The 22,364-nt window shown below is 46.2% G+C and overlaps 1 protein-coding gene across 2 annotated transcripts in view; it reads right to left on the bottom strand.

Moving 5' to 3' along the window:
• The window catches only part of KIAA0930 (KIAA0930 ortholog), a 434,726-nt gene that overhangs the window by 150,002 nt on the left and 262,360 nt on the right, over window positions 1–22,364 (bottom strand). For both annotated transcript variants that reach the window (XM_030213831.1, XM_030213830.1), the window contains one exon: window positions 666–767. In XM_030213831.1, coding sequence (XP_030069691.1) covers window positions 666–767 — 102 coding nt within the window. The remainder of the gene's footprint in view (window positions 1–665; window positions 768–22,364) is intronic.

Here is a 22,364-nt window from a genome sequence, read left to right as displayed (position 1 = left end):
TTTAGCTAGAGAAAACAGCACTAGATAGCTCCTTAGAAGACCAATTGGACCCATACATAGACATTTGGGAGGACCAACTCATGAGTATACTAACTAAATATCAAAGATAGATAGATAAGAGCAGTATCACCACAGAGAGGATCACAAGGGAAGGAGAGGCTTGGAAAAGCAAAAAAGAGATTCATGGGCTCCTAACCTAACTGTGGCCTTGGGTAATTGAGGTAAAGATATTGCTCTTCCTTTTTCTACTTTTGATCAGTTTCATTTTTGAATCTGGAAAGTACCAAACTCAGTAATCTTAATAGTTCACCCTGGAAGTGTGCCAATAGGATGCTTAAGCAAACCAAATTTATGAATAATAGATTACAATTTGCTCTTTTAAAAGGTTACATCATGTTGCACAGCAAAGCTAATTAAATCCTGTATTGTACAATTAATGGGTTAGGGATATTCTCCGTCTCTCCTTTGTAATTTTTCTATCTACATCTGCAATATAGTCATATAAAATTAACTTGTAATCTGTAATAATCAGAAAAGGATTACAAATCACTTTAAAAAAGTAAGTAATCTATAAGCAATTAAAGTGTCCTTTAGATCTAATAATAATCCTCCTTTTTAGGAAAGAGGGGATAAATTGAAAAGCTGCTTTAAATTTATCAACCAACCTCTTCAAAGTTGTCAATCATGAAAAATATGTTCGGGTAACTGATCTTAGATTCTTCTCCTTTGCTGTCCATTGGGTGCTTGCTTGGAGATGCAAACACTTGCTAGAAATGAATTATAACATGTCATACACACTTTAATGATTTTGTGCAACTCTATGACAAGGGTAGAAAACCTCCAGCTGTCAAGGACTGCATACTGGTCAGGATCTACTACTACTACTTAACACTTCATCTCTAATGAATATATCAGATATAGGTTTGCACTTGGTATGTGAATCTCAAGAGCTGGAGGATCCCCACCCTTGCCTTGTTGTTTTTATTTTACATTTGCCCAAAAGTATGCAGATTTTATTTTATGAATGAATGAGATAGTGGCAAATATCCTTTCAACTATCTTTTTTGTCACATTAAAACAACACATTCAGTTACATTTAAATCAAGGATTTTCCTCAAATTAAAGCAAAATATCTAGCTCATGTAAATTTTTGAGGCTCATTTTCAAAGCACATAGACTTACAAAGTTACATAGGTTACTATCAGGCTTATTTTCGAAAGAGAAGGGCGCCCATCTTTCGACACAAATCTGAAGATGGGCCTCCTTCTCACAGGATCGCCCAAATTGGCATAATCGAAAGCCGATTTTGGGCGTCCTCAACTGCTTTCCGTTGCGGGGATGACCAAAGTTCACGGGGGGCATGTCGGAAGCATAGTGAAGGCAGGACTGGGGCGTGCTTAACACATGGGCGTCCTCGGCCGATAATGGAAAAAAGAAGGGCGACCCTGACGAACACTTGGGCGACTTTACTTGGTCCTTTTTTTTTTTAATGACGAAGCCACAAAAATGTGCCCTAAAATGACCAGATGACCACCGGGGGAAATCGGGGATGACCTCCCCTTACTCCCCCAGTGGTCATTAACCCCCTCCCACCCTAAAAAAAAATTAAAATATTTTTTCCAGCCTCAAATATCATACCCAGCAGTATGCAGGTCCCTGGAACAGTTTTAGTGAGTACTGCAATGCACTTCAGGCAGGCGGACCCAGGCCCATCCTCCCCTCCTACCTGTTACACTTATGGTGGTAAATGTGAGCCCTCCAAAACCCACCACAAACCCAGTGTACCCACATCTAGGTGTCCCCCTTCATCCGTAAGGGCTATGGTAGTGGTGTACAGTTGTGGGGAGTGGATTTTGGGGGGGGGGGGGGTTTGGAGTCTCAGCACACAAGGTAAGGGAGCTATGCACCTAGGAGCTTTTTCTGAAGTCCACTGCAGTGCCCCCTAGGGTGCCCGGTTGGTGTCCTGGCATGTCAGGGGAGCCAGTGCACTACGAATGCTGGCTCCTCCCATGACCAAATGGCTTAAATTTGGTCGTTTCTGAGAAGGGCGTCCTCAGTTTCCATTATCGCCGAAAACCGGGGACGACCATCTCTATGGTCGACCTAAATGTTGAGATTTGGGCGTCTCCGACCGTATTATTGAAACGAAAGATGGCTGCCCATCTTGTTTCGATAATACGGGTTTCCCTGCCCCTTCGCCGGGACATCATGCAAAGACGTCCTCAGGAAAACTTGGGCGCCCCATTCGATTATGCCCCTCCGCGTAAGTCTATATTGAAAATGAGCACTTTTAATCACTTCTTTTTTAGCTGAACATTTAACAAGCATATGAAGCAAACCAATGGGTATTTTTGGAAATTACTATAAGCCATCTTTGCGATACATATTGTTTGCATGCCCCAAAGAGAATTCATGTTTGTAATTTCCCTTCTCCCACCCTCAAGCACCATTAATATTCCACTTAGATAATGAAAGAAGAACTCACTAAAGCCAATAAAGAACAAGCAACTGAAATCACTTAAACAGCCAAGTAGAATATGTTATATCCCCTCACCACCCCTGATATTCAGCGCTATTTAACTGGCCAGAACAGCTGCTGACTGGTTAAACAGAGCTTAACCGGCTATCAGCCAATATTCAACGGGGGATAACTGGCTATCCCCTTCTGAATTCCCCCGGTTAGCAGCTAGCCAGTTATATCACCCGATATAACCGGCTATCTGACAATTTTTAAAGCAAGTTTAGAAGCCATATTTGGCCACATGAAAACATAGGATATATTTGCTCAGTTTAAAGATAAATGGCTTTAGTCTGAATACTTACTTAGCAAGTTATCTTTAAACCAGCCAAAAATAAATTGCATATTCAATGCCGGTCACCGGAAATGGCCAGGAATTTAGTATCCGGTCTAACTCCCGCAGTCTGAATATCGGCCCCTATGTTTCTAAAGTAGTTCATGAATACTCTTTGGCATACTTAGAAGCAGGCACTGGTCTATGTTGGTTGAAATAACAAAAATATAAGCTTTATTTCGGCCTTTTTTCCCTATGAGCAGCTCCAGGTTTGCAGCTCTTTTCTTCATCTTTCCTGAAGTGTGTTTGTTAGTTATTGGGGTTTATTAACCGACTTTTTGAAGAGATTCACCCAAGACAGAACACAGAAGGCACAGATTGACATAGGACTTACAATTTTGCTAACACCATAACAATAGTAAAATCACCAAATATAAGCAAGAATACAGTCAATGAGGTAAACTTGGAATAGGCAAATTGAATCCTAATAGGAATAATCTGATTCATTTGCTCTCATAACCAATTTCTTCAGCTCTCCTCTTATCAGTACTCCTGTACTTTGTTTGTCCAAAGCCATTTCATTCAGGGCATAGGAGCCAACTTTTCAAAATGATTGGGGTGCTGACATTTTTTTTTTTTACAGGTCGTGCAGTCCCACCTCCCCCTCGTCCCTCCTCCCCCGAGTTCCAGGCCCCCCTCTCTCCCCTCTCTCTCTCCTTTCCCTCCCCTTCCCTCCGAGTTCCAGGGTCCCTCCCTCCCTCCGAGTTCCACAGGGTCTCCTCTCTCTCTCCCTCCTAAGTTCCAGGGTCGTCATCCCTTCCTCCCTCCCTCCCTTCGAGTTCCAGGCCCCCTCCCTCCCTCCGTCCGTTCCTCCGTCCAAATTTTAAAAGTCATCTCTTGACCTGTCTTGACTTACCTCGTCGGGGACGGGTTACGGCGGCCAGCAGCAACAGTGATGAAATGTGTGCAGGCTCGGCCCTTCTCCCTCTCTGTCTCTCAGCTCTGGTCCTGCCCTCATTTCCTGTTTCCACAAGGGCGGGATCAGAGCTGAGAGGCAGAGAGGGAGAAGGGCCGAACCTGCACGCATTTCATCACCGCTGCTGCTGGCAGCTGTAACCCGTCCCCGACGGACGGAGGAAGGAGGAAGGGAGGGAGGACGACCCTGGAACTGGGAGGGAGGGAGGGAATGAACTACTTCCAGTGGGTGAAATATTGGGGGTGCTCGAGCACCCACAGCACCCACGGAGTCGGCGCCTATGATTCAAGGGGTTATTAATGTTTAGCAGTAAACAACCCCTTTAATATAGCTGTGTTTCACAGAATTAAAAAGGTTTGACTCTTTAATTCTAGAATGAAGTCAGCATTCTGATGCTAAATCTTCTCCAGGCTACACTCTACCCATGCCTTTTTGTAAGAGAATGAGTTTCTTCAGCTGAAGAACATGGATGGTCACAGTTATTTTTTATCTCCATTGATGGACAATTTAGAATACATTTAAAAAGCAAACTCCAGCAAGAGGGGGTGGGATTGGGATATTGAAATCTTGGAAAACATACAAAAAAACATGTACCTATGTTTCTATTGTCTATTTTGTTGTTTTCCTTAGTATACAATAAAAATATTTCTTTAAAAAATTCCTTTCAAATCGTATTCAAGTTGACAGAATCTAAAAGAGAAGGAGGAGTTGTTGACTGTTCTAAATTCTAAGGTACGTTCAACTGACAAACGCACCAGCAAACAGAATGAAAGTCTACAAATGTTGAGCCAGGACTTAACTGATTAGCAGCCACATTCAGACTGCTAACCAGTTACTTTTTGCAGTCCTAACTGTAGCCGCAAAGCTAGCTAGGCTTCGGTCTGAATACTGGCCAGTGTCTGGTTAACTTCTGGGTTGCGGCACCTGTCTTCCTGGTGCCTGCTCTCCCTCCCACCCCTGACTACAAGGCCAACTGAGGTCCATGGTGGTCCTAAGGGCTGGATGCCCACTCACTCCTGCCTGCAATAGCTCCTTATCCAAAACGGCTGCCACAACCTCTAGCTGCAGTCTCATGGTACTCGACCACCATGGACCTTGAAGTAGGCTCAGTGCTGAATTGGCATGTATTTAGGAGGGAAAGGGGGATCAGAGTGGCTGAGGTACTGAAAGCCCTTATATGAGTCCTGGCTGAATAACTGGCCGAGACCCATATAAGCTCCAGCGGCCAGCTTATTTTGAATTAGCCCCAGACATTCAATGCCAGTGCCAGACACGGAGGTCCTGAATATCTGGGGCTAATTATATACACACATAACACTTTTTTCAGCATTTAAATTTTCTCGATCTTAATGGAGAAAAAACACTGTAGCAAAAAAACCGGAGCAATCTATTTTGCTATAGTGTTTTTTCTCCACTGTGGTTGGTTTCAGAGATTTTTATGAAATCTATGATGATGAGTCCGTTAAAGGTAGACCATCTCTGTAGGCACCCTGGATTCTTGAGGTTTCACTTATTTAAATTTAATCAAATGTTTGGAAAGTCCTCTATCCATTACAATACAGTGAGAACACCTTCAGATGTGCAGTTTCTATTATATTTTTGCTCTCTAGCTCTAAATTTTGATAGTATACTACTTACAATGTCAACACAATACGTAATACAACATTATAATTGATAGTAAGCTTCTTCGAGCAGGGACTGTCCTTCTTTGTTAAACTGTACAGCGCTGCTTAATCCTAGTAGCGCTCTAGAAATGTTAAGTAGTAGTAGTAAAGCAAAGATGTAACATATGGACAGGTAAGAAAGTAGGAAGAGTTAGAAAGTAAGGTGACTGATTTAAAGAAAGTTGCAAATGAGGTCAGAGAGATGGTTAAATATCTCAGCTAGGGTAGGAGTGGATAAACATGTCCTGCTGCAGTATGTGCAGCCCGAGTGTTACACTCCTACCCTTGTTACTCCTGGCGGCGGCCATCTTGAGAGGTTCAGCTCTATCAGTTCCTGAGGGGCAGCCATCTTGGGAGGTTCATCTGAGAGGCAGCCATCTTGGGAGTTTCATCTGAGAGGCAGCCATCTTGAGAAGCTTCCTCATGGGAGTGCCCAATGAGATTCCTCGCCTAGCAGCTGGGGCAGGGATCCTCTGATGGGAGGCCTACTTAAGAGCAGGCTTCTACTTTTGGTAGAACTACTTGAGCTCCTGCGACTCTGTCTACTATTGTTTGCTGCCTGACCTGAATCTGACCACTGCTGGTTTCCTGACTTCGCTCTGTCTGCTGCCTGCCCTTTGCTGGAACATCGGACTCTGCTCTTCTCTGCTTGCCGCCTGCCTTGACCACTACCTGACTCCAGACTCTTCTCTGTTCGCCGCATGCCTTGACCACTGCCTGACTTCGGACTCCTCTGCTTGCCGCCTGCCTTGACCACTGCCTGACTTCGGACTCTTCTCATTTTGCCACCTGCCTTGACCACTGCCAGTCTCCTGACCAGCCCAATTGCTCGCTGCCCGACTATGATCCCAGCCACGTCTGTAAGTCCTAGCATCCGCCTGCACCTGGGGGCTCAACCTTCGGGGAACGGAGTTTGTCATAGGTGAAGTTTTGGGATTGTTCGGCCGCCAGATGAGCACAGGCCGGTGCTTTGCAAGGCACAAGGACTCAAAGACCACAACAGTAAGCCGAAGCCATGAGAGTTCGCTGGACAAGACCGATATGGCGGACCTGGCTCAAGTGTTGCAGCAGCAGCAGGCCCAGTTGAATAGACTGTCCAGCGTCCTGCAAGATGTTTGCTCTCAGATGTCCGCCCTCCAGAACTAGCGCCCTGCCAGTACCCCAGGCCCCAAGCCTGCTCTTCCTACTCCTGGCCTGCGGCTTCCGGAACTGCCTCGTTTCGACGGAACCCCCTCGGCTTGCCGGGGTTTTTTGAATCAGTGCCAAATGTTCTTTGAAATGCAGCCTGGGTCCTTCCTGTCGGCGAGCATGAAGATCACTTACATCATTTCTCTGCTTTCAGGTCCGGCACTGGCCTGGGCTTCTCCACTCTGGGAGCAGCGTGACCCTATTCTGTCGGACCTGGATGAGTTCTTGCTGCGATTCCAGATGGTATTTGACATACCAGGACGCCCCTCCTCTGCCGCAGGGGAATTGTTGCGTATCCAGCAGGGCACAGGTTCGGTGGGGGCCTATGAGGGTTCCGGACCCTCGCCACGGAACTACGCTGGAACCAGGAGGCCTTGACGGTCATTTTTTGGCAGGGTCTGGGGAGTCGTATAAAGGACGAATTAGCTGGATGGGTGCTCCCCACGACCCTGGACGCTTTCATTACCCTCTGCACCCGGTCCGATGTCCGGTTCCAGCAAAGGGCCCAAGAGCGGGCTACTCAATGACCGGTTCCAAGGCCTTCTCCCCGGCCGCCTCGTCCTGGCTCACCTGGTGCCTCCGGCACCAAGGAGGAACCTATGGTTGTCGGGCGACACCGCCTCTCCAAGGCTGAGAGATCCTATCGCCACAAGAATGTCTTTGTATCTATTGCAGGCAACCTGGACACTTCGTGAATGTCTGTCCCAACAAGTCGGGAAACGCCGCAGCCCAGGCCCCGTGAAGGGAGGGGCACTTGGTCGGTCATCCTCCCTTCCTGATAACTTGCTTTCTGCACCGGTACTTCTGCAAGGGCCAGGATTTTGTGTTCATACCGTGGCCCCGTTGGATTCAGGGGCTGGCAGGAACTTCATCGACGCAGATCTTCTGGGCCAGTTGGGAGGGTCTACGGTCCCTTGCCGACCGGCACTACAAGTCGCCTCCATTCAAGAATCAACTCTTCCCCGGCCCATCACGCAGGTCACCTCACCCCTGCTTATGCAAGTAGGGACCCTGCATCAAGAGATGATTCAGTTTTTGGTACTCCCTCGAGCTATTCACCCGGTAATTCTGGGTCTGCCCTGGTTGCGCCTCCATGCCCCCACTATTGACTGGTCTACGGGTGAGATCGGCCGGTAGGGTTCCCCTTGTTTCCAGACATGTCTCTCGCCGATTAAGCCTCCTAAGAGGGTCCTCACAGCTCTTCCCCGGAGTTCTGCAAGCTTCTCATGCCAGCCTACCTGAAGAATACCAGGATTTCTGAGATGTGTTTAGTGTCCAGGAGGCGGACACTCTTCCACCTCACCGGTCTTTCGACTGCCCCATTGACTTGCTCCCGGGGACAACCCCACCCAGAGGCAGATTATATACACTCTCCCGGGAGGAATCCCAGGCCATGCGCATTTACATTCAGGAGAATCTACAGGAAGGGTTTATTAAACCCTCCTTGTCACCAGCGGGAGCGGGGTTCTTTTTTGCCTCCAAAAAGGATGGGTCCTTACGACCCTGTATCGACTACCAGGGCATGAACAAAATCATGGTTAAGAACTGGTACCCGCTCCCTTTGATCCCAGAGATTGTTTGATCGTCTACAGGGGGCCAACATATTTACTAAGTTGGATTTGCGGGGAGCCTACAACCTAGTACAGATCCATGAGGGGGATGAGTGGAAAACAGCTTTTAACACTCACGAGTGTCACTTCGAGTACCTAGTCATGCCCTTCGGCCTCTGTAACGCCCCAGCGGTCTTTCAAAATTTTGTCAATTTCATTTTCCAAGATCTGTTATACACTTCAGTCATTGTCTATCTTGACGACATCCTGGTCTTCTCCACCTCTCGGCAAGAGCACCCATCCCATGTCAGCATTGTCCTCCGACGACTTCGAGAACACCGCCTCTTTGCGCAGTTGGAGAAATGTGATTCCCTTCTTGGGATACATAGTGACCGCTCAGGGTCTCCAGATGGATCCGGCTAAGCTTCAAGCCATCCGCAATTGGCCGGTTCCCCAGGGACTCCGGGCCCTGCGGAGGTTCTTGGGATTTGCCAACTACTATCGGCAATTTATTCAGAACTACTCCCTGATTACCGCGCCTCTGACGGCCCTCACTAGGAAGGGGGGCCTGGGGCAGTGTTATCTCAGACCCTATCCTCTAGCAAACGACATCCATGTTTTTTTCTTTTCCAGAAAATTCTCCTCTGTGGAACAGAACTACACAATCAGGGATCACGGAAGAACAAATGGCTAGAAATGTGAGGAGGGGTGGCAAACTTTTCTTCAGGTATATTAGTGAAAGGAAAATGACTAAAAAGGGAATTGTGAGACTAAAAGATACTGCGAACCGCTATGTGGATAATGATGAAGAAAAAGCAAATTTGCTAAATAGATACTTCTGTTCTGTTTTCACAGAAGAAAATCCTGGAGAAGGACCGCGATGGACTGCAAAAAGTACAAATGAGACTGAAGTGGATAGAGCACCGTTCACGGAAGAGAGTATGTATGAACAACTTGAAAAGCTAAAGGTGGACAAAGCCATGGGGCCGGATGGGATCCACCCTAGGATACTGAGGGAGCTCAGAGAGGTTCTGGCGGGTCCTCTTAAAGATTTGTTTAATAAATCCTTGGAGACGGGAGAGGTTCCGAGGGATTGGAGATCGGCGGATGTGGTCCCATTTCACAAAAGTGGTGATAGGGAAGAAGCTGCAAACTACAGGCCGGTAAGTCTCACTTCAGTTATTGGAAAAGTAATGGAAGCGATGCTGAAGGAAAGGATAGTGAATTTCCTGGAAGCCAATAAGTTGCAAGATCCAAGACAGCATGGATTTACCAAAGGGAAATCGTGCCAAACGAACCTCATTGAGTTCTTTGATTGGGTGACAGGAGAACTGAATCAGGGACGAGCTATGGACGTAATCTACTTAGATTTCAGCAAAGCTTTTGACACGGTTCCCCACAGGAGGCTCTTAAATAAACTGGAGGGGCTGAAGATAGGACCCGAAGTGGTGAACTGGATTAGGAACTGGTTGACGGACAGACGCCAGAGGGTGGTGGTGAATGGAATTCGCTCGGAGGAGCGAAAGGTAAGTAGTGGAGTGCCTCAAGGATCGGTGCTGGGGCCGATTTTGTTCAATATATTTGTGAGTGACATTGCCATAGGGTTAGAAGGTAAAGTTTGCCTATTTGCGGATGATACTAAGATATGTAACAGAGTGGACACCCCGGAGGGAGTGGAAAACATGAAAAAGGACATACGGAAGCTAGAAGAATGGTCTAAGGTTTGGCAATTAAAATTCAATGCGAAGAAATGCAAAGTGATGCACTTAGGAAGTAGAAATCCAAGGGAGACGTATGTGTTAGGCGGGGAGAGTCTGATAGGTACGGGCGGAGAGAGGGATCTTGGGGTGATAGTATCTGAGGATTTGAAGGCGACGAAACAGTGTGACAAGGCGGTGGCAGTAGCTAGAAGGTTGTTAGGCTGTATAAAGAGAGGTGTGACCAGCAGAAGAAAGGGGGTGCTGATGCCCCTGTATAAGTCGTTGGTGAGACCCCACCTGGAGTATTGTGTTCAGTTTTGGAGGCCGTATCTTGTTAAGGATGTAAAAAGAATTGAAGCGGTGCAAAGAAAAGCTACGAGAATGGTATGGGATTTGCGTTACAAGACGTATGAGGAGAGACTTGCTGAACTAAACATGTATACTCTGGAGGAAAGGAGAAACAGGGGTGATATGATACAGACGTTCAAATATTTGAAAGCTATTAATCCGCAAACGAATCTTTTCCGGAGATGGAAAGGTGGTAGAACGAGAGGACATGAAATGAGATTGAAGGGGGGCAGACTCAAGAAAAATGTCAGGAAGTATTTTTTCACTGAGAGAGTAGTGGATGCTTGGAATGCCCTCCCGCGGGAGGTGGTGGAAATGAAAACGGTAACAGAATTCAAACATGCGTGGGATAAGCATAAAGGAATCCTGTGCCGAAGGAATGGATCCTCAGGAGCTTAGTCAAGATCGGGAGGCGGGGCTGGAGGTTGGGAGGCGGGGATAGGGCTGGGCAGACTTATACGGTCTGTGCCAGAGCCGGTGGGGGGAAGCGGGACTGGTGGTTGGGAGGCGGGGATAGTGCTGGACAGACTTGTACGGTCTGTGCCAGAGCCGGGGTTGGGAGACAGGGCTGGGGAGGTGAGGATAGTGCTGGGCAGACTTATACGGTCTGTGCCTGTGCCAGAGCCGGTGGTTGGGAGGTGGGGCTGGTGGTTGGGAGGTGGGGATAGTGCGGGGCAGACTTATACGGTCTGTGCCCTGAAGAGCATAGGTACAAATCAAAGTAGGGTATACACAAAAAGCAGCAAATATGAGTTATCTTGTTGGGCAGACTGGATGGACCGTGCAGGTCTTTTTCTGCCGTCATCTACTATGTTAAATATCACGAGTTGCTGGCACTCAAGATGGCATTCCAGGAGTGGCGGTACTTGTTAGAGGGGGCTGCACACCCGGTGACGATGATCACCGACCACAAGAACCTCCTCTACCTCCAAAACGCTACCAGATTAAATCCTCGCCAGGCCTGCTGGTCCCTTTTCTTCGCCTGGTTCGACTTTCGCCTGACCTTCCGCCCAGCAGAGAAGAATGTCCAAGCGGATGCACTTTCTCGAATTTTTGAAGCACCTGAAGACCAGGAGGAGCCATATCCCATGCTCAACCCTGCATGTGTTCCCCCCATGCTTGGAGCCTCCACCTCCTGTAAGACTACCGTTCCTCCACGACTTCGGAGGAAAGTGCTACAGTGGGGACACTCGACTGCTTTTGCTGGGCATTTTGGGTTTCAGAAGACATTTCATCTTATCTCGCGCTCTTACTGGTGGCCACGTATGGCCCAAGACATTCTCCAATATGTCTCTTCATGCCCTGTCTGCGCGCGGAGCAAGTCTTCTCATAAGCAACTGTGGGGTCTGCTGCAACCTTTACCGGTACCCCAACAACCCTGGCAAGACATGTCCATAGACTTCATCACCGATTTAACTCCGTCCCAAGGAAATACGGTCATTTGGGTGGTCATTGACTGGTTTTCCCGCATAGCTCATTTTGTATCGATGAGATAGTTACCCACGGCTGCTACTCTGGCATCCCATTTTATTCTGCATATCTTCCGCCTGCATGGCCTACCCCAACAAATCATCAGCGACCGAGGCTCTCAGTTTATATTGAGATTTTGGAAGGCTCTATGCTCCACTTTTGGCATCACTACTCTCTTCTCATCAGCCTACCATCCCCAAACCAATAGGATGGCGGACAGAGTAAACCAAACACTCAAAACCTTCTTACGGGCGTACACTACCCACCGCCAGGATGACTGGACCGCCTTGCTGCCCTGGGCCGAATTTGCCTACAACAATAGGCTGCATTCCACCTCTCAGACTTCACCATTCTATACTGTTTACGGATGTCACCCTCGCCTACCAACGCACAGATAATGCGTTGTTACGGGGTGCTCTGTATACCATGAGCAGATTGGTTTTCTCCTCTTCAAGTTGAATTAAAAGAGATTCTGATTCATGTAGTTGGGGGACGGATATTCTGTGCAATTTGATTGTATCCCAAATCAAGACTCCTACCCCTCTACCCTGTCTTCCTGGTCTTGGTTGATTTTTATTTATTTGTTACATTTGTATCCTACATTTTCCCACCTATTTATTTATTTATTTATTTATTTATTACATTTGTACCCCGTGCTTTCCCACACATGGCAGGCTCAATGCGGCTTACATAGTAACAATATAAAGAATTACAAAGTCGTAAGAAGAATATGCAATTTGTAGTAAACATAATATTAATGGGGTTAACAGATAAGTAAATTGAACATAGGAGGAATTAGGTGCAGAAGGAAAAGAGCGTTAGGAGGCTCAATGTGGCTTACATAGTACCGTAAAGGCGTTCGCCAATTCCGGTATGAACAAATACAGTAATGTTGTGGTAGAGTAAGGTTCGTGTGTACAGACACATTAGGGAATCGTAGAGAGGAAGAGAATCGTGGAGAGGAAGAGTTATATGTCCATTACGAGCTTTGGTTTCGTTGTGTTGCAGGGTACGCCTTTTTGAACAGGTTAGTTTTTAATGATTTCTGGAAGTTTAGGTGATCATAAGTTGTTTTCACGGCTTTTGGTAATGCGTTCCATAGTTGTATGTTTATGTAAGAAAAGCTGGATGCATAGGTTGATTTGTATTTGAGTCCTTTGCAGCTTTCTGGTTGGTAGGTCTATGAGGTCTGTCATGTATCCCGGGGCTTCGCCGTAGATAATTTTATGAACCAGGGTGCAGATTTTGAAAGCAATACATTCTTTGATTGGGAGCCAGTGTAGTTTTTCTCAGAGGGGTTTGGCGCTTTCAAATCGCGTTTTTACGCCTGGCTGCCGTGTTTTGAGCAGTCTGAAGTTTCTTTAAAATTTGTTCTTTGCATCCCGCATAAATTCCATTGCAGTAGTCTACATGACTTAGTACCATTGATTGTATCAAGTTGCGAAATGTTTCCCGCGGGAAGAATGGTTTCACACGTTTGAGTTTCCACATTGAGTGGAACATTTTCTTTGTTGTAGATTTCACTTGGTTCTCTAGTGTGAGGTTACAGTCAATTGTAACACCGAGAATTTTCAGGCTGTCTGAGATAGGGAGGGTATAATCTGGGGTGTTTATGTTTGTGGGTCTGTTCGTATTGTATTGGGATGAGAGGATGAGACCGTGTGTTTTTTCTGTGTTGAGTTTTAGTTGAAATGCGTTTGCCCATGAGTCCATGATATTCAAGCTGAGCTTGATTTCGTTGGTGATTTCTGTCAGATCACGTTTGCAAGGAATATATATTGTAACATCGTCTGAATAGATGAAAGGGTTAAGGCCTTGGTTGGATAAGGATTTGGCTAGTGGGGTCATTATTAGGTTGAAAAGGATCGGTGATAGTGGTGATCCTTGAGGTACTCTGCATTCTGCTTTCCACAGTGGTAATATGTTTGAGCTTGATTTCACTTGATATGTTCTAGTGGTTAGGAAACCCTTGATCCAACTAAGTATGTGTCCGCCAATCCCGAAGTAATCTAGGAGTCTTAGTAGTATTTTATGGTTTACCATGTCGAACGCACTGGACATGTCGAATTGGAGGAGAAGTATGCCTTTTCCTGTTGCTATTTCCTGCTTGAATTCTATGAGGGTAATTAGTACTGTTTCAGTGCAATGGAGGGGGCGAAATCCTGATTGTGATTCATATAATATTGTGAATTTGTTTATATAATCAGTAAGTTGTTTGGTTACCATGCTTTCCATCAGTTTGACCACCAGTGGGATTGATGCTACTGGGCAGTAGTTAGTGATTTAATTTGATTTTTTCTTGGGATCCTTTGGTATTGGGGTGAGTAGGTTGTTGCCATTTTCCTTAGGGAAGAGACCTTGTTGAAGCATGTAGTTTAAGTGGGATGTAAGGTCTGCTATGAAGCAGTGGGGGGCGGATTTTATTAGGTAGCTGGGGCAGGTATCCAATTTACAGTGAGAGTTGGAGAACCTTTTAATCACCTGGGTGACTGTTTCTGCAGTGAGGAGAGCGAAGTTTGCCCAGGTTCAGTCCGCTGGGTATTCACCAGGGGTTGGGTCCAAGCCAGTGATGAAATTTTCGATATCGGTGTTGTCCTGAGGTAGCGTGCTACGTAGGTTTGCAATTTTTTCATTGAAGTATTTAGCAAGGTTGTCTGCAGATGGGATGTCTGTATTGGTTGTGGTGACCAAGGTGATGTCTAGTAGTTTGTTCACGAGTTGGTATAATGTCTTTGTGTCTTTCTAATATGGCCCTATTTTAGTTTTATAGTATGACCTTTTGGTCTGTCTTAATGCGTATTTGTATTTTCTTTGTATTTGTTTCCATGCGTTGAGTGTATGTTCGTCTTTTATTTTTTTCCAAGCTTGTTCGAGTTTCCTGGATTGTGTTTTTATTTTTTTCAGTTCTTCGTTGAACCACAGTATTGAGTTATGCCTACGTGAGGGTCTTGTTCATAAGGGTGCTATTTCGTCCAGTATGCTTCTGCATCTTTCGTCCCATTCTGAGTGGCAGTATATAGAGCCCATTTGTGCTATCCATTCGCTTTTGTATATGTGTTGCCAGAATGTTTCCGAGTCTATTTGGCCTCTTGTGCTGTAGGTTGTGTGTTCTTGTATAAGGTGTGAACCCTTTTTCCGCCATTTTAAGAATAGGTTTAGTTTGTATTGGTCGGTCCATGGTGTTTCTGTTCATTTAATTTCTGTTATTATTAGGTTCTGGTCTGTGGACAGATTGTGTGAGATGAGGTCGAGTGTGTGCCCTTTGACATGGGTTGCTTGCATGAGTGGCCATTTAAGATCCCATGAGTGGAGGAATTCCTTGCATTCTCGTGCGTTGGTAGAGTTTGGGTCTTCTAGGTGGAGATTAATGTTTCCTCATACTAGTACATTGGAGTTGGTTAAACAAGTGTTTGAAATGAAGTCCATGAAGCTGGTCTGGCCTTCGTTCCAATTACCTGAAGGTCTGTAAAACAAGATACAATTCACATGATCGCGTAGAGTTTTGTTGTGGATTCTGATTGAGGCAATTTCAAGTTGAGGTGTTATGGACTCAGCAGTGGTTTCGGTGGTAAAGTGGGACCGATAGATTAGTGCTATGCCTCCGCCTCTCTTTTCTTTTTTGGTCCAATGTGTGCTTTTGTATCTTGGAGGGCATAGGTCTAGGATTATAGGGTCCTTTTGGTCATGGATCCAAGTTTCAGTGAGGAAGAGTAGGTCGAGGTTTTCTGACATGATCCAGTCTGTTAGTATTGCTGTTTTATTTACAGCGGATCTGGAAGTTGACGTAGCCCACTTGGATTGTTTGGATTGGGTCTTCTGTATTTGGTGATAAGTGGACTTTTGTTAGTTGTCGTTTCTTTGTTGAGGTGAGTTTGTTTGGGCCCTTCTTTCCCTTCTGTTGTGGTTGTTCGCATGTAAGTATTCTTCCTTTGCTTAGGTTATTAACAGTTTGGTGAAGTGTGGTGTATTTGATCAATCTATGATGACTGTGTAGTATGGGTACGATGTTGTTTTCTGCAAGTGGGGTGGTTAGTGTTAAGTGGATCAGTGTTAAGGAGTAGATTATTAGGAGTAGTTTGAGGGTATTCATTATGGTATATATTTCGTGTGGTTTCTATTCAGACCATGTTGCCCCAATCTGCTATCCTCACAAGCCTGCCTTCTCCGGTTGATCAAATGCAGTGCCAAAGGCTCCTTCTCAGGCACACCCGTCCTGATGAAGGTATCTTCAGTTCACTAGCAATTATTCAGTTTTTACTTTGGTTTTTACTGTCAGGCCTTTCAAGCCTTGTCAGTTGTAAAGTCTCAATATCTTGAAATAATAATAGCACTTTACTCACGGTCTGGTGAACGGACGCGTTGCCCAGGGCACAGAGACTCCACAACCCTGGGAACTGTGTCTATGTTGGAGATAGACACGAGAGGGGGCAGCAGCCTCAGGCTGCCGCTACTGCTTTGCTCTGAGCCCCTCGAAGCCTGTCTCCGGGGCCTCCGCTGCGTTGCCCCTTCTCCTTTTGTCGGTGCTGCTGCGCTCTGGTCTCAGTGCTGTTGACTGAGCCCTCGGTGGCCTCGGCAGTTCCCTCACGCCTCCATAACTCCCATGCTCCTGGGGAAGCTCCACCGGACAGTGCTCCCTTTTCCTGCTGCCGTCTGAGGAACCGGCGGGCGGGTGGGCGAGGAGGCAGAGCTGGGTGCATGACTGCTTCCACACAGCCCATGCGGTCCCCCATGGGAGATGCTCGATCGTCTCTCCCTGCTGTGGGTGGGCGAGGAGACAGTTGGGCGTGCGGTCACTGTTCCGCGAGCAGTTGGATGTTGAAACCTGTTGGGCATAGGTAAGCCAGTGGTAAACCCCCACTTTCATCTAGCCAGGTTTCACTTATTCCTAGGATGTCAAGATGCTGTTCATTTATGGCACCATGGATCACCGAGGATTTCTTTCCAGCTACTAGCATTCACCAGTCCTATAGTTCTCAAGGGTGGTCTGTGGGTGCTGGGGGTAGCTTTGGTGTGGCAATGAAGTGATCTTTTAAGTACTGTTATGTAGGTGTTTGACCTCTTGCACTTTTGCCTTCTTTTTGGTTGCGGCCCTAGTGCTCTGAAGAGCCGAGCCAAATACAGAACTAATATACCGAACACAAAGGGGCAGTGCTAAAGATTTCTACAGCATTAACTTTGCTTTGACTTTTGCAAATGCTTGCATTTCAGAAGGACAATGCCTGTGACTGATGCAAGGACATATAACAAGGACCTGGGTCACGTTGCCCTCAGACTCGTTGGAACTTGAATTCGGTGACACTTCCCCAGAAAGATTTGTCACAAGACATTCTTATGGCTGCTCAAGTCATAACAAAAGACACCAGCCAAGACAGCACTGATAATAGAATGATATTAAAGATGGACATCTCTAGCTGGAAAATCAACTTTTCATCTAATATCTACTCATCAGCTGTCCCTTCTACATCCTTTCAAAGATGGACTACTGTTGGGAACATCACTGACTGAGCACTGCCCCGTTCCTGCTGTTCCCGAGAAACTGGCTCATTGATCCTGATTGTAAGCCAAGCTCTGCAAACACTTACAGGTAAGAGGTGACACTGACTATTGTGTCTAGGGAGTTACAGGTTTGTTTTAACTACTGTCTGGCAGTTTTAAACTGACATTTAGCCTTTTATTATAATTATTTCTGCTTTAATCAGTTGTGAATAATTCTCTCCTGTTTCCAATACTAAAAATTTGAAATATTCTTCCACTCAGTCTCAGATTATGTCCTTTCACTGACATTTGAAAATGTTTGCTGCCATCTCGCTGAGCTTGGACCCAGACTACTGCTAACCTCACCGCGAGTGGTGTCACTCTGAGGCACGAGGTGAAAAAGGCCAGGCTGGCACTGGAGGCGTGATGCACTGGGAAAGTGAGTGCCTCCTCTCTCATGCCGACAAAGAAGTGTGACCAAGGAGCTTTTTGGGTGCTCCTTTAAGGGATTTGGGGGGTGGGGGTGGTTTTTTTTTTTTTGGAGTGGGCTATGGGAAAAATAGAAGTAGCGATGGGGAAGGGTGATATGGGGCCCTGGTTTCTGTTGCAGTGTGCAGAATGAGAACTTTGGGAGAACTTCAGAATTGCACCAGGTTAAGGTTTATAATGATTTTAAACAGAATGGCGAGATTCTGCAGGTGGGTCTGGTGAATGCAAGGTCAGTGCACAATAAGACAGCTACACTTCATCATCTATTGAGTCAGGATGGTTGTAATATTTTACGTGTGACCGAGTCCAGGTTACTGAGCTCAGATTTAGCGGTAGTGCAACAGTGCTTCCATCTAATTATGCGTAGAAGTGATTATGTAAGAGTCAAAAAAGGGGAGGAGAGATAATTGTGTTTTTAGAAAAAGAGCCTGGTCTAGATTAGCGTTACGTTGTCCACAGCGGTATTTGCTATATGTGATTGTTACGGTCATCGAGCAGTTTGAAAGAACAATTTTTGTTCTCTATGTGATTCTGTACTCAAGGTGTGTGCGCATATCACTGTACCACAAAGACTCCCGAGGAAAGCTTTACAGCCGAAACATGACCCATGTTGGGTCTATATTTTTGTCAATTATGTTCATGTTTATTTAAAAAACTTGACATCCCTCTCACCCTTCTAAGACCTAAGCGGTTAACAATAAAAAAAATATATACAGCATCATAATAAAAGGAACTCCATAGATTGACAGGACAGACCTACTACAAATATACCACAGTTTTAATAAAGGACTTGCTGTTGTCATCCTGGTTCATTAGTGTGGTCATTCCCACCACTTTCTGTTTCTGCTGCACTGTGTTTGTGGGATTGATTTGGTTCTTTGCAGTGCCAGTGATAGGAGTGTACCACCGTCTATCTGGCCAGGATGAACAGACAGATGCAGAAATGTCATCAGAAATTAGGGATGCTAACAAACTGGATAACACAATATTAATGGGTGATTTCAATTACCCCAATACTGACTGGGTAAATGTAACATCTGGGCATACTAGGAAAGTAAAGTTCCGTGATGAAATCAAGGACTGTGTTGTGGAGCAGCTGGTTCAGGAACCAACAAGAGAAGAAACAATTCTAGACCTAGCCCTTAGTGGAGCGCATGATCTGGTGCAGAAGAGTAATGGTTCTGGGCAACTTGATAACAGTGATCATAATATGATCAGATCTGATATAATCTCTGGAGTTCACACAGGAAATCCAATATGTTAGCATTTAACCTACAAAAAGGAGACTATGATTAAATGAGAATATTCAAATTCGCCTCCCCCCCCAAAAAAAAAAAAAAAACTTGACGAGCAGCTGCTGCTAAAGTCAAACATTTACAGCAAGTGTGGATGTTATTCAAAAATACTATCATGGAAGCCCAGACCAGATATATTCCATGTATTGACAAAGGAGGAAGGAAGGCCAAATGACAGTCAGCATAGTTAAAAACTGAGGTGAAAGCACCTATTAGAGCTAAAAGAAAATCCTTCAGAAAATGGAAGAAGGATCTGATTGAAAACAATAGAAAACAGCATAAGGAATGGAAAGTCTAATGCAAAGCGCAGATAAGAAAGGTAAAGAAATACTTGCATTGCAAGCAAAAACATATAGTAAAAACATTTTTAGGTATATTGTAAGCAAAAAGCCAGTAAAAGAATCAGTTGGACCACTAGATGACCGAGGGGTAAAGGGGGCCACTCAAGGAAGACAAGGTCATAGCGGAGAGATTAAATGAATTCTTTGCTTCAGTCTTCACAGAGAAAGATGTGGGGGTAATACAGATTCAATGCTGATGAGTCAGAGAAACTGAAACAAATCTCTGTAAACCTGTTAGATGTAATAACAAACTGAAGAGTAGCAAATCACATGCACCAGATAGTATACATCCCAGATTATCGACAGAACTGAAAAATGAACTTGCAGAGCAATTGTTAGCAATATGTAATTTAAAATTAAGGATGGGGAGATCACGTGATGTGCTGAGGGGAACAGGCACGAACTGGTTCCTCTCTGGGGTTCCCGCACCTCCACTACCTTTTTTGGTGAGCCGGAGCCGTGACTTCTTGCTGAGTCTCTTCATGGTACCTATGAGTAGTTGACAGACAGGTTCCTGTCCTCAACTGTGAACAAAATGCCTAGGAAAAATCAAAAATCAGAGCGAGATAAGCCACAAGGCTTGGAAGACAAAATGGCGCCAGCAGAAGCTGGTGGGACCTCGGCAGTGGTGTGCTGGAGCCGGCTTGCACCGCCTCGCAAGAGCCAGTTGTTAAATTTTCTTCTGGCTTGCGAGCCGGTTGTTGAAAATTGCGAGCCGGCTCTGGCTCTCCTCCCTCCCTCCAGATCCGCCTCACCGCCCGCTGACTGTCCTCCCCTGCCGGTTCGCACTTTAAAAATGGCCACCGAGACTTCCAGAGACGGCCTCGCGAGACTTCTGCTGAAGTCTCGGTGGCCATTTTGAAGCACGAATCGGCAGCGGGGGACAGTCAGCGCTGGAAATCGGCAGCGGGGGACAGTCAGTGCTGGAAGCAGGCAGGCAAGACTGCCTGCCCCGAAGAATTCAAAGAACAAGCGGGCGGTGAGGGACCAGATCGGGAGGGAGGGACGGAGGAGAAGAATTTGCCAAACAACTCAGGAGGGGGTGGCAGGGGGGAAAAGGGAGTCGCTGCTGGGCAAGGGAGAGGAGGGTCACTGCTGGACATGGGTGCAGGGCAGAGGAGGGTCGCTGGGTATGGGTGCATGCAGGGCAGAGGAGAGGAGGGTCACTGCTGGACATGGGTGCATGCAGGGCAGGGGAGAGGCGAGGAGAGAGAAGAAATGCTAGACATGGATGGAGGGGAGAGAAGAGTGAGGAAGGAGATGAGATGAGGGAAAAGGAAGAGAGGAGAAAAACTGCACATGGATGAAGAAAATAGGCAGAAGCTGAGGACCAGAAATGAAGAAGAAAGGAGGAAAGGAAAGAAATAAATGGAAAGGAAGCCCTGGAAACGGAGTTAAGAGGACAGATAGCAGCAGAATCGGATACTGGGCCAGCATGATCAGAAAAACAGTCACCAGACAACAAAGGTAGAAAAGAAATCATTTTCATTATAGTGTTTGGAATATATTCACTTTGAGAATCAGGTGCTCAACATTAAAAGTTGATATTTATTTACTTATTTATGGCATTTTATCCCACATTAAACATGAATTAGATTGGAACCTGGGATCATTTAATTTTTTTTCCTGGAGAGAGTAATGCACTGCGCCCCCCCCCCCCCCCCCAGCTATAGCCAGTTCTGCAATTTTTTTTTGGGGGGGGGGGGTGGCACAGAGGTGGATGGGGGGGGGCGTAGAGGTGGGCTGGGGGGGCACCGAGGTGGACTGGGGAGAGAGCCTGTTGTTAAAAATTTACCAGCACACCACTTGACCTCGGCTTTCTCAGCGGCGCAACTTCAGCAAATCACTGAAGCTGTCGGTAGAGCTCTTGAACCTCGATTGAACAAGCTATCAGATCAACTGAACGCAATGGAAGGGATGCTGGCGAACACTACGAAAAGGATCACAGAGCAGGTGGAGCGAGTGTCAGCACTGGAGGATTCGGGGACTGGGGCCTCCAAGCATTTAGAGCAGCTGAGCAAACAAGTGCACACTTTGGAAATGCAGGTGGATGACCTAGAGAATCGGTCACGCAGAAGTAACATACACCTGATAGGACTGCTGGAATCTATGTTGGAATGTGCCTTGCCGGACACTCTGGAAAAGTGGTTGTGCTTAGAATTTGCCCTATCAGACAGCATGGGCCCCCTATGTTTAGAGTGTACCGCATGGGTCGTCTGAGTGAAGGAGCTAACAGGTCTAGGGTGGTGCTGGCAAAGGTGCATAATTACATCCATAAGGCAGAAATTCTCTATGGCTTTTGACTTAAAAGAGACTCCCTTAAATACGAGGGCCACCTGGTGCAGATTTACCAGGATTACTCTGCAGCATTACAGGAGCGGCGATAGCATTTTTCACCTCTCTGCACTGAACTGAGAGAGCTTAAAGCTCGATTCATGTTTCTCTACCCAGCATTGCTGAAAAATTTTCACAAGGGACAGTGACAGACTTTCGATTTGCCAACAGAGGCCCAGCAATGCCTGAAAGAAATCAGAGAGATGGCGAACTTCCACCCTGAATCAATCCATGGAATTTAGACTGAAAGATATATACTGGGACTGAGTTGCTTGCTTTACTATTGGTAACTATAATGGTGTCATTCGGGGGTGTGGGGCCCCATAACATCAGTGGTGTGATCTCTCCTTTTCATCACACAGTAGTGTGGTGGAAATTGTTAAGGGAAATTTTGGGATAAGGGATTAGGAAGGTTGGGAGCAGGGTGGGTATCACAGGGTGGGTTCAAGAAGGGGAGGTTGGGGGGCGGATATTGGTGTTGGGGGGCTGAGTTGGAGGTGTGAGATATGCATGCGGTATGAATGAGAGCTGTTTGGGTTTGAGTCCAAGAGTGCCACCGGGTGAAGCTGGTTGCTGGGTTACTATAGGCCGACTGATAGTGTGTTGTTGGACAGGGACTGTAGGGGATGAGCGCCCCCAAGTCATGCTCTCTTAAATTCCTCTCTTGGAATGTGTGTGGGGTCACTTCCCCAGTAAAGCGAACTAAGATCTTAGGGGCCCTTAAATGTCACAAGGCGATGTG

This window comes from Microcaecilia unicolor, chromosome 9, assembly GCF_901765095.1.
Source record: "Microcaecilia unicolor chromosome 9, aMicUni1.1, whole genome shotgun sequence".
Classification (NCBI taxonomy): Eukaryota; Metazoa; Chordata; class Amphibia; order Gymnophiona; family Siphonopidae; genus Microcaecilia; species Microcaecilia unicolor.
The sequence above is the reverse complement of the archived record's forward strand: the minus strand, read 5'-3'. Positions and strand labels throughout refer to the sequence as shown.